The sequence below is a fragment of the Bombina bombina genome, chromosome 3 (assembly GCF_027579735.1).
Source record: "Bombina bombina isolate aBomBom1 chromosome 3, aBomBom1.pri, whole genome shotgun sequence".
Taxonomy (NCBI): domain Eukaryota; kingdom Metazoa; phylum Chordata; class Amphibia; order Anura; family Bombinatoridae; genus Bombina; species Bombina bombina.
Genome location: NC_069501.1, coordinates 107,480,173 through 107,492,309, shown reverse-complemented (window position 1 = coordinate 107,492,309; position 12,137 = coordinate 107,480,173). Strand labels below are relative to the sequence as shown.

Genomic DNA, 12,137 nt, shown 5'->3' with positions numbered 1-12,137 from the left:
AACAGGCGTTCTTACGCTGTGTAGAAGATCTCCTAAGAATGGGAGTAATACACCCAGTTCCAATTGCAGAACAAGGACTGGGCTTTTACTCAAACCTGTTCGTAGTTCCCAAAAAGGAGGGAACTTTCAGGCCAATCCTGGATCTAAAGATTTTAAACAAATTCCTCAGAGTTCCGTCTTTCAAGATGGAAACCATTCGGACAATCTTGCCGATGATCCAGGAAGGTCAATATATGACTACCGTGGATCTAAAGGATGCGTACCTACATATTCCTATCCACAAAGATCACCATCAGTTCCTAAGGTTCGCCTTTCTGGACAAACATTACCAGTTCGTGGCCCTTCCTTTCGGGTTGGCCACCGCTCCCAGAATTTTCACAAATGTGCTAGGGTCCCTTCTGGCGGTGTTAAGACCGCGGGGCATTGCAGTAGCACCTTACCTAGACGACATATTAATACAGGCATCGTCTTTCCACAGAGCCAAGGCTCATACGGACATTGTTCTGGCCTTTCTAAGGTCTCACAGGTGGAAAGTGAGCGTAGAAAAAAGTTCTCTGTCCCCGCTTACAAGGGTTCCCTTCCTGGGAACACTAATAGACTCTGTAGAAATTAAAAATTTTCTGACAGAGGTCAGGAAGTCCAAACTGTTGAACACCTGCCGAGCTCTTCATTCCATTCCTCAGCCTTCTGTGGCTCAGTGCATGGAGGTAATTGGTTTAATGGTGGCGGCAATGGACGTAGTCCCTTTTGCCCAAATTCATCTCAGACCACTGCAACTGTGCATGCTCAAGCAGTGGAATGGGGATTACGCAGATTTATCTCCTCAAATACAAATGGACCAGAAAACCAGAGACTCTCTTCTCTGGTGGTTGTCTCAAGTTCACCTGTCTCAGGGAATGAGTTTCCGCAGACCGGAGTGGATCATTGTCACGACCGACGCCAGTCTGTTAGGCTGGGGTGCGGTCTGGAACTCCCTAAAGGCTCAGGGTACATGGTCTCGGGAAGAATCTCTTCTCCCAATAAACATTTTGGAGCTGAGAGCGATATTCAACACGCTCCAAGCATGGCCTCAATTAGCGGAGGCCAAATTCCTCAGATTTCAGTTGGACAACATCACAACTGTAGCGTACATCAATCATCAGGGAGGAACAAAGAGTTCCCTAGCGATGAAGGAGGTATCCAGGATCATCAAATGGGCGGAGGATCACTCCTGCCATCTATCTGCAATTCACATCCCAGGGGTAGACAACTGGGAGGCGGATTTTCTAAGTCGTCAGACTTTTCATCCGGGGGAGTGGGAACTCCACCCGGAGATTTTTGTTCAGCTGACCCAGCTATGGGGTATTCCAGAATTGGATCTGATGGCGTCCCGTCAGAACACCAAACTTCCCCTTTACGGATCCAGATCCAGGGATCCCAAGGCGGCATTGATAGATGCTTTAATAGCGCCTTGGTCATTCAGTCTAGCTTATGTCTTTCCACCGTTTCCTCTTCTCCCTCGGCTAATAGTCAGAATCAAGCAGGAGAAGGCTTCGGTAATCCTGATAGCGCCTGCGTGGCCACGCAGGACTTGGTATGCAGACCTAGTGGACATGTCATCGGTCCCACCATGGAAACTGCCATCGAGGCAGGATCTTCTAAGGTCCTTTCAAGCATCCAAATCTAGTTCCTCTGCAACTGACTGCTTGGAGATTGAACGCTTAATCCTAGCTAAGCGTGGTTTCTCTGAATCAGTTATAGACACTTTGATACAGGCCAGAAAGCTTGTCACAAGGAAAATTTACCATAAGATATGGCGGAAATATCTTAGTTGGTGTGAATCCAAGGGTTACTCGTGGAGTAAGGTTAGGATTCCAAGGATACTGGCTTTTCTCCAAGAAGGATTGGAGAAAGGTCTGTCAGCTAGTTCCTTAAAGGGACAGATATCTGCTCTGTCTATTCTATTACATAAGCGCCTGGCAGCTGTACCAGACGTTCAGGTGTTTGCACAGGCCCTTGTTAGAATCAAGCCTGTTTACAAGCCTGTGGCTCCTCCTTGGAGTCTAAATTTGGTTCTTTCAGTTCTTCAAGGGGTTACGTTTGAACCTTTACATTCCATAGATATTAAGTTATTATCTTGGAAAGTTTTGTTTTTAGTAGCCATTTCTTCTGCTCGAAGAGTCTCTGAATTGTCTGCTTTGCAGTGTGATTCACCCTATCTGGTGTTCCATGCAGATAAGGTTGTTTTGCGTACCAAACCTGGTTTTCTTCCAAAAGTGGTTTTTAATAAGAATATTAACCAGGAAATTATTGTTCCTTCTCTGTGTCCTAATCCAGTTTCTAGAAAGGAACGACTTTTACACAATCTTGACGTGGTTCGTGCTTTAAAATTCTATTTAAAAGCAACTAAAGATTTCAGACAAACATCATCCTTGTTTGTTGTCTATTCTGGTAAGAGGAGAGGTCAGAAAGCGACTGCTACCTCTCTTTCCTTTTGGCTGAAAAGCATCATCCGATTGGCTTATGAGACTGCTGGACAGCAGCCTCCTGAACGAATCACAGCTCATTCTACCAGAGCTGTGGCTTCCACATGGGCTTTTAAGAATGAGGCTTCTGTTGAACAGATTTGTAAGGCAGCGACTTGGTCTTCACTGCATACATTTGCCAAATTTTACAAATTCGATACTTTTGCTTCTTCGGCGGCTATTTTTGGGAGAAAGGTTTTGCAAGCAGTGGTGCCTTCCGTTTAGGTGACCTGACTTGTTCCCTCCCTTCATCCGTGTCCTATTGCTTTGGTATTGGTATCCCACAAGTAAGGATGAATCCGTGGACTGAATACACCAAGTAAGAGAAAACAGAATTTATGCTTACCTGATAAATTTCTTTCTCTTACGGTGTATTCAGTCCACGGCCCGCCCTGACATTAAAGTCAGGTTAAAATTTTATAACTACAGTCACCACTGCACCCTATGGTTCTCCTTTTTCTCCTAACCGTCGGTCGAATGACTGGGGGGGCGGAGCCTGAGGGGAGCTATATGGACAGCTTTGCTGTGTGCTCTCTTTGCCACTTCCTGTAGGGATTGAGAATATCCCACAAGTAAGGATGAATCCGTGGACTGAATACACCGTAAGAGAAAGAAATTTATCAGGTAAGCATAAATTCTGTTTTTCTGAGATCAGTTTTCTTTTTTCAATGTTTTGTTTTTCTATTCCCTTATCAAGGTTGTAGCCAAAAAATTCAGAAATTTTGAGATTCCTGCAGAAATGACTGGAATATGGAGATATCTGAACAACGCGTATGCCAGAGATGAATTCACCAACACTTGCCCAGCAGATTCTGAGATTGAGTTAGCATATTATGGTGTTGCAAAACAAAAAACAGTGTCATAATTATCTGCATCCCAATTTTGGAACCGGAGCAAAACAGAAAATAAATTATTTCACCAATGAGTAAAATGAAGATACCTGTATAAATCAGAAATGCAGGAACAATATCCTAATTTTCAGTTCTGTTTTATTCATTAATGCATTATTGTTGTTAATTGTATTTTTTTTGTTTGGTTTTGGAAGATGATGTGGAAAACATTACTTTCATAAGCTTGAATCAAACTTTTAGTCCATGTCAATGTGTTTATGTGGGACTAATGGTTTTGGAAAAGCAAACATAATCACTTTTTATGTATAGTTAGGGGGTAAAAATAATAGAAAATGCTGAAATTGTCCAGTTATACTGAGCTTATATCGTATAAATCTGTTAGCTGTGCCTGTGCTGGCAGCACTTAAAAAAAGTACTTTATTCCACCAACATTGGAAAATTCTGACAGCTGGCAAAACTTTACAGCAAATAATTAATTCTTAAAAAGCACATAAACATACAAGCAAATTAAAACTATGTTTTATCATTCAACCTCTAGACATATTTTTTTGGGATCAATTATAAAGAAACAAAATGCATACAAGTGGGAATGGATTGATACATTTGCATATTTAACCTAGTCTTTTAAGTGTGCTAGATTTCCTATGCAAAATTATTTCACAACAATGTCAATTTTATTTGTTGTATTTTTTATTTGTGTAGATAACAGTTAAATGGTGGGCAGAATTGGAGCCTGAACATCGTTTTATACCATTTCCCATTTTTTTTTAAAAACTGTTAATTGGGTTTCGCTAAACCAGGAAACATGTAAAATGCCCCACAGTGTTGTTTCAGTTTTTTGTAGGTTTATATTTAATATGCCTATCTGAGCATGTCAGTACAGATAATACATTTTGTGGTATCTCTCTCTGTATTTTTCCCCAAAATATAATAAGTAGCCTAATAGTTTTAGCAATATTAATATTATAATTTTATGCAATGAATTATATTATCACATTCGTTTTGAAATACTCCGCTGTAGTCTTTAACACCCAGGCTTTACAGGTGCCTAATTAGCAATAGGTCAGTGGGAAATTCTGACTTATATATAAACCTATAGAAACCAAGAACGCCCACATCGTGCATTTAAATCGGCATATTGAAACCCTTTGGTTGCCACAGAGGGTTACAATACATCTAGTTAACAAAAGGTAACTCAATATTGTTGAGTCTTATATTAACCCTAAAGAGACACAGAACATTTTTATCATACAATTTCAGGTAGTGTATTATAGATCCTTTGCCGGCCAGAGAAAGATAAATGCAATGTTGCACTTAGATGTTAAATATAATAACTTCTTTCAACATATGGTTTGCAGTATAGAAATGCACTTTTATCTGCTAAACTGGCGTGTCTCCACAGACTTACAGCTCTGTTAACACATTTATTTTCACTTTGTTTAGAAAGAAACATAAATGTATCATTGTTATAAGCCATGTACTCTGTATATTTCTCTGTGCTTAGGTTCACATAGTTGTGAAGCTGAATAAGTAGGTTATAGTAGACTTCTCTGCTATATGATGCCACTCAGGTTCACAAACTCCAGAGTACCTGTTTTTTAATGCCAAAAACAGTATTTAAAGTATCCCCATTTAACTGCATTATACAAACTTTAAAACCTTTGCATTACTATAAAAATGACCAACTGGGGCCCTTGTAAGGGGGTCTTGTGTGGTGCATTCTATTAGAACTAATTGTGTTTCCAGTGCTGAGCAAATATAATAAACACAAGCTATATATGAAAACCAATTAGTGCACATAAGTCAATAAGTGGGATTTTTTTTTTGTTACAGATTATTTTGTGGCTTATTTAATTTGGAAGTGCTCTGTCACTGTAATAATGATAATAGTATGCTATGTTTCCAATGTAAACAACTTTACTTTAATCCATACATAACAAAGCAGAATATTTTATGATATGTTTCTTTATATATTCAGAATCTATTTTCTTAAAGGGACAGTGAACGTTGAATTTTTCATAAAGCTGTTTTTACTAATCCAATATATGGATGTGATAGATCATTATAAACATTAATGATTCTAATTGTATGGTACTTTTTATTTACCTCTCCTCCTAGCTGCTTCTTAATAGAAACTGTTATTTTCATTGAACACAATCGGATTCCACAACAGCCACCATATAGACATTGCAGCACATGCATGACCCATAAGTCAGAGGGCCCCATAAACTAAAGAACAGAGAAGGTTCCAACTTGTTTCCCAATGCCCTGCCTTATTTTCCATTGCATGTGATTTAAATCTGCACCCTTAGACGTGCGGGAGAGGATACAAAGCAGCAGTCGTATGACAGCTACTTTGCCACTTGTGGTAAACAGGATCACATGATCAAGTCTGTACCGCTAGAGCTCCAAAGCAGGATCTGCTGCTTAGTACATGGAGAACCATAATATAAACTGTGATTTATTTATTTTGTATTTTTTTTGGGGGGTGGGGAAATTGCAGCCAATCAGATTCCACACCACACACCCCACAGACATTTCAGTACATGTACAACCCATAATTGCGAGTAGTTAGAATTATATTTTGAGTTAGACTATTAAACAGTTATAAAGATCAATTACATCTATGGGTTGGATTAGTAAAAGAAAAATCACTTTCTGAAAAAGTCAGATTACGGTCCCATAGAAATAAATACTTATTAGCTTGAACAATGAAAATAGATTAAACTATTTAAGTAGTTAGTAGTATAGATATTTTAGTATAAAAAAACAATTAGTGGGGGGGTTTTGCATGTGTTTAGCACATTATTAAAAATGCCCCAACTGAGTAGGTACCAAAAAGTAGAATTTACCAATAAAATACAAAATGTTATGGACCATGTTATTTGAAAGTGGTTATAGACCTACCACTGTAATCATTTCATTTCAGTTCTGGCATCAGAAGTTCTTTCTGTGATACTGTATGGGCACAAATGCTCTTTTGGGGTATTTAGAAACTGTTTGCTTGTCACTCAACAAACACTGTGTGCTTTTCAACATCTTCTCAGTTACCGTGCAAGTAATTTACAGTATTTAATGTGATATTCTTCCCTCTGTTGCATAGTTTTTACCTTTATACATGTTTATATTTCAGATCAAGAATAATGTGTTATATTTTCTTTGCAAGTTGTTGCAGGCCATGACCCGATAAGGGTCCAGTTTAGATGAAATATTGCTGTTTACAATCACCAGTGTTATGTGTGGATGTCTTCAGAAAGTTATTTACTTTCCACATGCCTTAAAAATGTATTATTAAATATTTAAATTTGAAAGTTAAAGTGATGTCTTGTTTTAATTTGTTACATTGTTGGTTTTTGATTGGTATTAAAGAAAGAAAGATTAAATGTGAAACAACACATATAGCTTGTACCTACAGTGTATCTTAACAAATCACCATTAAAAACAAGTCCAAAAACCACTACAAGACAAGAAATGTTGATTAGCAATGACAAAATAAACATTACATATACACACAAGCCAAACTATATATAGATATATACAGGTAGCCCTCAGTTTACGCCGGGGTTAGGTTCCAGGAGGAATGGTTGTAAATCGAAACTGTTGTAAATTGAAACCCAGTTTATAATGTAAGTCAATGGGAAGTGAGGAATTAGGTTCCAGGCCCCTCTCAAAATTGTCATAAGTAACACCTAATACATTATTTTTAAAGGTTTGAAATGTAGACTTTAAATGCTAAACAACATTATAAACCTAATAATATAGATTGTATCATCATCAAACTAAGTTTAATGAACAAAAACATTTGCTAAACATCACCTAATAAAATAATTACACAACAGATTGCATCATCATCAAACTAAGTTTAATGAACAAAAAGTTTTTTTACTTGCATTTTTCTGCAATCAGTTCTCTGCATTGTTAGCATGTTAGATAATATTGGTTCTGCACCTATTCTATGCATTTCAATCTGCAGTGATTAATAGGCAGTTAGGCACCCTCAGCTCAAGCAGCTGGACAGGCAGATAATAGGGAAGTGGCTGCAAGATCTTGCTCGATAGGTCTTGTCTGATATGTGTACACAGATCAATTTCAGGCTATTTGTTAAACTAGCTTAAAGGGACAGTCTACCATAGAATTGTTATTGTTTTAAAAGATAGATAATCCCTTTATTACCCATTCCCCAGTTTTGCATAACCAACACAGTTATATTAATATACTTTTAACCTCTGTGATTATCTTGTATCCAAGTCTCTGCAAACTGCCCCTTTATTTCAGTTCTTTTGACAAACTTGCAGTTTAGCCAATCAGTTCCTGCTCCCAGATAACCTCACGTGCAAGAGCACAGTGTTATCTATATGAAACACATGAACTAACACCCTCTAGTGGTGAAAAACTGTTAAAATGCATTCTGAAAAGAGGTGGCCTTCAAGGTCTAAGAAATTAGCATATGAACCTCCTAGGTTAAGTTTTCAATTAAGCATACCAAGAGAACAAAGCAAAATTGGTGATAAAAGTAAATTGGAAAATTGTTTAAAATTACATGCTCTATCTGAATCATGATATTTTGGACTAGACTGTCCCTTTAACTTTGCTGAAACACAAGCGGACAGCTCCACCTACTGGCTATTTTAAATAGTGCACTGATTTTAATGCATTTCAATAGCAGTCCCATGACTAAAAAAAAGGTTGTTATTCTGAAACGGCGCAAATTGAACTGGCGTAAACCAAGGGCCACCTGTATATATATGTCACTTAAAAAATGAACAGATATGGTTTCATTACCAGAGTGGTATCCCATAATTAAGGTAATGAGCTGCTTAACTTGTCATGAGACAGTAGTTTTGCAGAGCTACAAAGCAACAATATATCTTTGTGTTCTGATCCTCTTGTTATGTATTGTACTGATAAAATATAGGGCTACTTTACATTGCAGGTGATTGATGTCCACAGCCCCAGAGGCAGCGGACCAGTTAAGGAGCAGCGGTCTTAAGACCGCTGCTTCATAACTGCTGTTTCCGGCGAGCCTGAAGGCTTGCGCGGAAACTGGCATCGGGCCATTCGGCCTTTGATAAATCGGCCCCTTTATCTCTATTCATTTTCTACAAAAATGAGGTTATACAAAACCATTTCTAAACCTGGTGTTAACCCTTTAACCCCTTAATGACCACAATGTACCCTGTATGTCACTGGTCGTTAAGGGTTTTTTCAGGACATAATAGCACAAGTCTAGCAAGAACATGCTATTTATGCCCTCCCTCCAGCAGGCTTTGTGGAATAGAGCAGTCTTAACGCTGGTGGCAAGACCGCGCTATAAAACAATCAAATCCCAAAAAAAGGCCAGTGACATACAGGGTACGTCGCTGGTCCTTAAGGGGTTAAGGACACAGCTTTCAGTTTACTCAATTGTTTTATGATGGAAAAATTCCGTCATATGTCCTTAAGAGGTTAATGCTAAATCCAATAGTGTAAAATGTTTAATCACAATTTATTTGTTTACTACAAACTGTATAGCAATTAAAAATGCTTCTTTTTTATATGATGACGAGGGTCCACAATTCATCGCATGCAGGATATATCCTGTCCACCATGAGGAGGCAACAACACAATACATCCCAGAGATTTGCTCCACCCCATGCACTTCTATTTCCACTCTCAGGTATGTTTTTGCCTCCATAGAAGAAGGTGAAACTTTGAAGTGGTATCTTCGGCGTTTGATACAGATTCTATAACCATTCTAACTGACACATTTTCACCCTCAAAAGTGCCTTCTGGACATAAGGGAGTGACAGGAGTTCAGCCAAGTGGTGAGAAATCTCCCAGTGTGGAGATGTCTGTGCATGAAATTCCTCAGATAGAACTTCTACTGAATGCAGTCTACTGTCCTTTGAAAGTATGGGAGGTAGAAATGTCAGTTTCCCGGGCTAACTGGCTATTACATGAATAGTGTTCACATGATCTGAAAATATTATACACAGACATAGGCACTTAAACATGTTTTCTAGCACATTTAGAAAAATGTGTCACTTTAAGAGGTTGCTGTACTGACACTAGCATACACGCATTTCTCATTGTCATCCACAATGCATGCTTACTTTATTTGGCCTTTTTTTTTTTTCTTTTAGCCCAAAACCCCTAGGGACTTTTTTTCAGCAGGGCAGTAAAGGGGTGAAGATTGTACAGGAAGGCAGCATTTCCGGGTGGCGGCCATGCTTGGACGCAAAGTTTGGAGCTCCTAATATAATCAAAATAATACTCTGATTATTTGAAAATTTGAATGGCATCTGTTACCCTGGAATGAGACCTTGGAGAAGCTACTGAATCCCCTGATGCCACTATTGAACTGCACATTTTATCTGGAGCACTAATCTGGACAGTTAAAAGATTCTGCAATGAGTCTTGTAACACCCCCCACCCCGGTCATCTGGGCTGAGCAGTCAGTGTCATACTGACATAAAATGGGGTAAACAGCTACAGAAAATAAAACCTGCTCTACTCATATGCATCTAATAAAGCTCTAAAAATTCTACTACAGTGGTTGGCATGGAGGGGACATCCATATGCTCAATTGGAGAACTTAAAAGCTTGTTGGACAGCTTTAGACAACAGATTAGCAACAATTTGATGGCAAACACCCTTTCTTCCTATATACTGCAGGCTGGTTCTCGCTCTAGAAAGAGCAGGCTAGACAAATCAACACTAGACTCTCGATCAATCAGAAGATACTCATTAAATTTGACTGATATATCAAAATAATCTCCCCCATTCAAAGCCGCTTTGATGTTACACAATCAAAATAACACAATAAAAAAATTAGTCTAAAACATTTGAACTCCTCCAAAAAGGATAAACATACTTTTAATACAAATAAAATGAGTAGTCAATATGAATATTGAAACACGTAAGTTTTTTAATATTACCATTGAAAACAATATCAGTGCTATATACCCAGGGGTGTATCGTGGCCTAGGCAAACAAGGCCTAGGGCGGCAGATTTAGGGAGGACAGGTGTGGGTGGAATTTCTTGCATACTTGCATAAGCCATTTGTATTTATTAATTGGCCGCTATATGAGCCTGTACCGGGGGGTGATTCTGTAGAGGGCAGAGAAGGCAGAGATGCCGGCTATAATAGCTGTCACTTCTGCATTTGATTTGTTGAGCTGCCCCTTTCCTCCACCAATCAATATATTTCTAATAGCTAAGCCTTTATATATATATATGTATATATATATATATAGGGTTTTAATTAATAAAACATATTATTAGTATCTAATACATTTGGAAAAATAAATTAGTATATAAATTGTAAGGAATCTTAGAGCAAAATGTTTACACTGTGTGAACTAGTTATTTCCTTCTTAAGATAGGGAGAGTCCATGGCTTCATTCCTTACTGTTGGGAAATACAACACCTGGCCACTAGGAGGAGGCAAAGACACCCCAGCCAAAGGCTTAAATATCTCTCCCACTTCCTCATTACCCCAGTCATTCTTTGCCTTTCGTCACGATAGGAGGTGGCAGAGAAGTGTCAGAAGATTTGGAGAGTCCTGATTTCCCCATAGACATCCATGGGGAGAGACGGCTGAAAAAAAGCCTAACACCTGCAAAAAAGCAGAGTAAAGCTCAGTAATGCAGCCCCATTGATTCTTAAGGGGAAACAAAATTTATGTTTATACCTGTCAATATATGGCCGGGTTAAAATACAATATATTTAATAATTATTATAAAACATTATAAAGAGAAGTCATAACTAAATTAGAAGTTATGAAAAAGAATGACAAGGCAGCACTCAGATATCTTTGATAACAAGTGGTTTATTATGCTGTTCCCAACATGTCAAAGACATAGTTAGACCCCTAAACCAAAACTGTGATTAAAAAGGAGTAATATACACATACCAGGCCTGGTTATCAGAACAATTCCTTACACCAAATTGAATAAGTACTTAATACGGAGAAGCGCAATTATATTACAAAAGCGCTCTTCTATATATAAACATTATGGTCAAGGATATAATAAGCAACAATAGACACCATTAGACATTAAGTAGCAAATGTCTAGAACCATCAGAGCACTTAGTGTGAATCACACGCTCTGTATTGCATGGGAAAGTTGCATAATAAAAGTTCCAGCGTAACTGATTTTGAGCCAGCCAACACAACAAGAAAAAAAGCAGCCTCACCACCATACGCGGTAGAAGTTCCTGTTTACACCTGTGTTGTTACCTCTGTATTCAATGTGCAAGCTTCACAGAGAGTATAACGATATCACTGAAAGGTAACTGTGTGTGGTCCTCTTTATCGGTTATCACCTCCTTTCAATTGTGGACACGAAACTCCCAAACAAGGCCGCTGACTTTAATGCTGGTAACCGCAAACGCTCCTCAGTAGTGCGGTAATTCAAAACCGCTGCCAGGTAAGTGTACTCCACTTCAAAAGTTGCCGCTTCTCAGACGTCAGTCATGACGCGTTTCGCCCCTCCCCCTTAGTGGGCTGACTTCAGGGCTTCATCGGATGGTTGTGTAAAGCAATTGTACTCCATTTATAGCATGGATGCTCATTTAAATAATTTGTTATGATGGTCTGAATTACATTACAGCAAACTTATTTACAGAATGAAAAAGCACAATATAATTGCACGTGCTATATAAAAACCAACTGTCACTTTGTGCAAAAAATGTTTTGGGGTAGTTTCAAACTGGAGATGGCGAACGGCTCACATCAAACACAAAATACAGAGAAACATTTTGACACATTATTGTAAAGGGCAAGAGAGTACTGTTATG

The 12,137-nt window shown here is 38.5% G+C and overlaps 1 protein-coding gene across 1 annotated transcript in view; it reads left to right on the top strand.

Moving 5' to 3' along the window:
• The window catches only part of CLIC6 (chloride intracellular channel 6), a 349,353-nt gene extending 345,501 nt beyond the window's left edge, over positions 1-3,852 (top strand). The window contains exon 6 of the mRNA XM_053705166.1: positions 3,202-3,852. Coding sequence (XP_053561141.1) covers positions 3,202-3,369 — 168 coding nt within the window. The 3' untranslated portion in view covers positions 3,370-3,852. The remainder of the gene's footprint in view (positions 1-3,201) is intronic.
• The last annotated feature ends 8,285 nt before the right edge of the window (positions 3,853-12,137 follow it).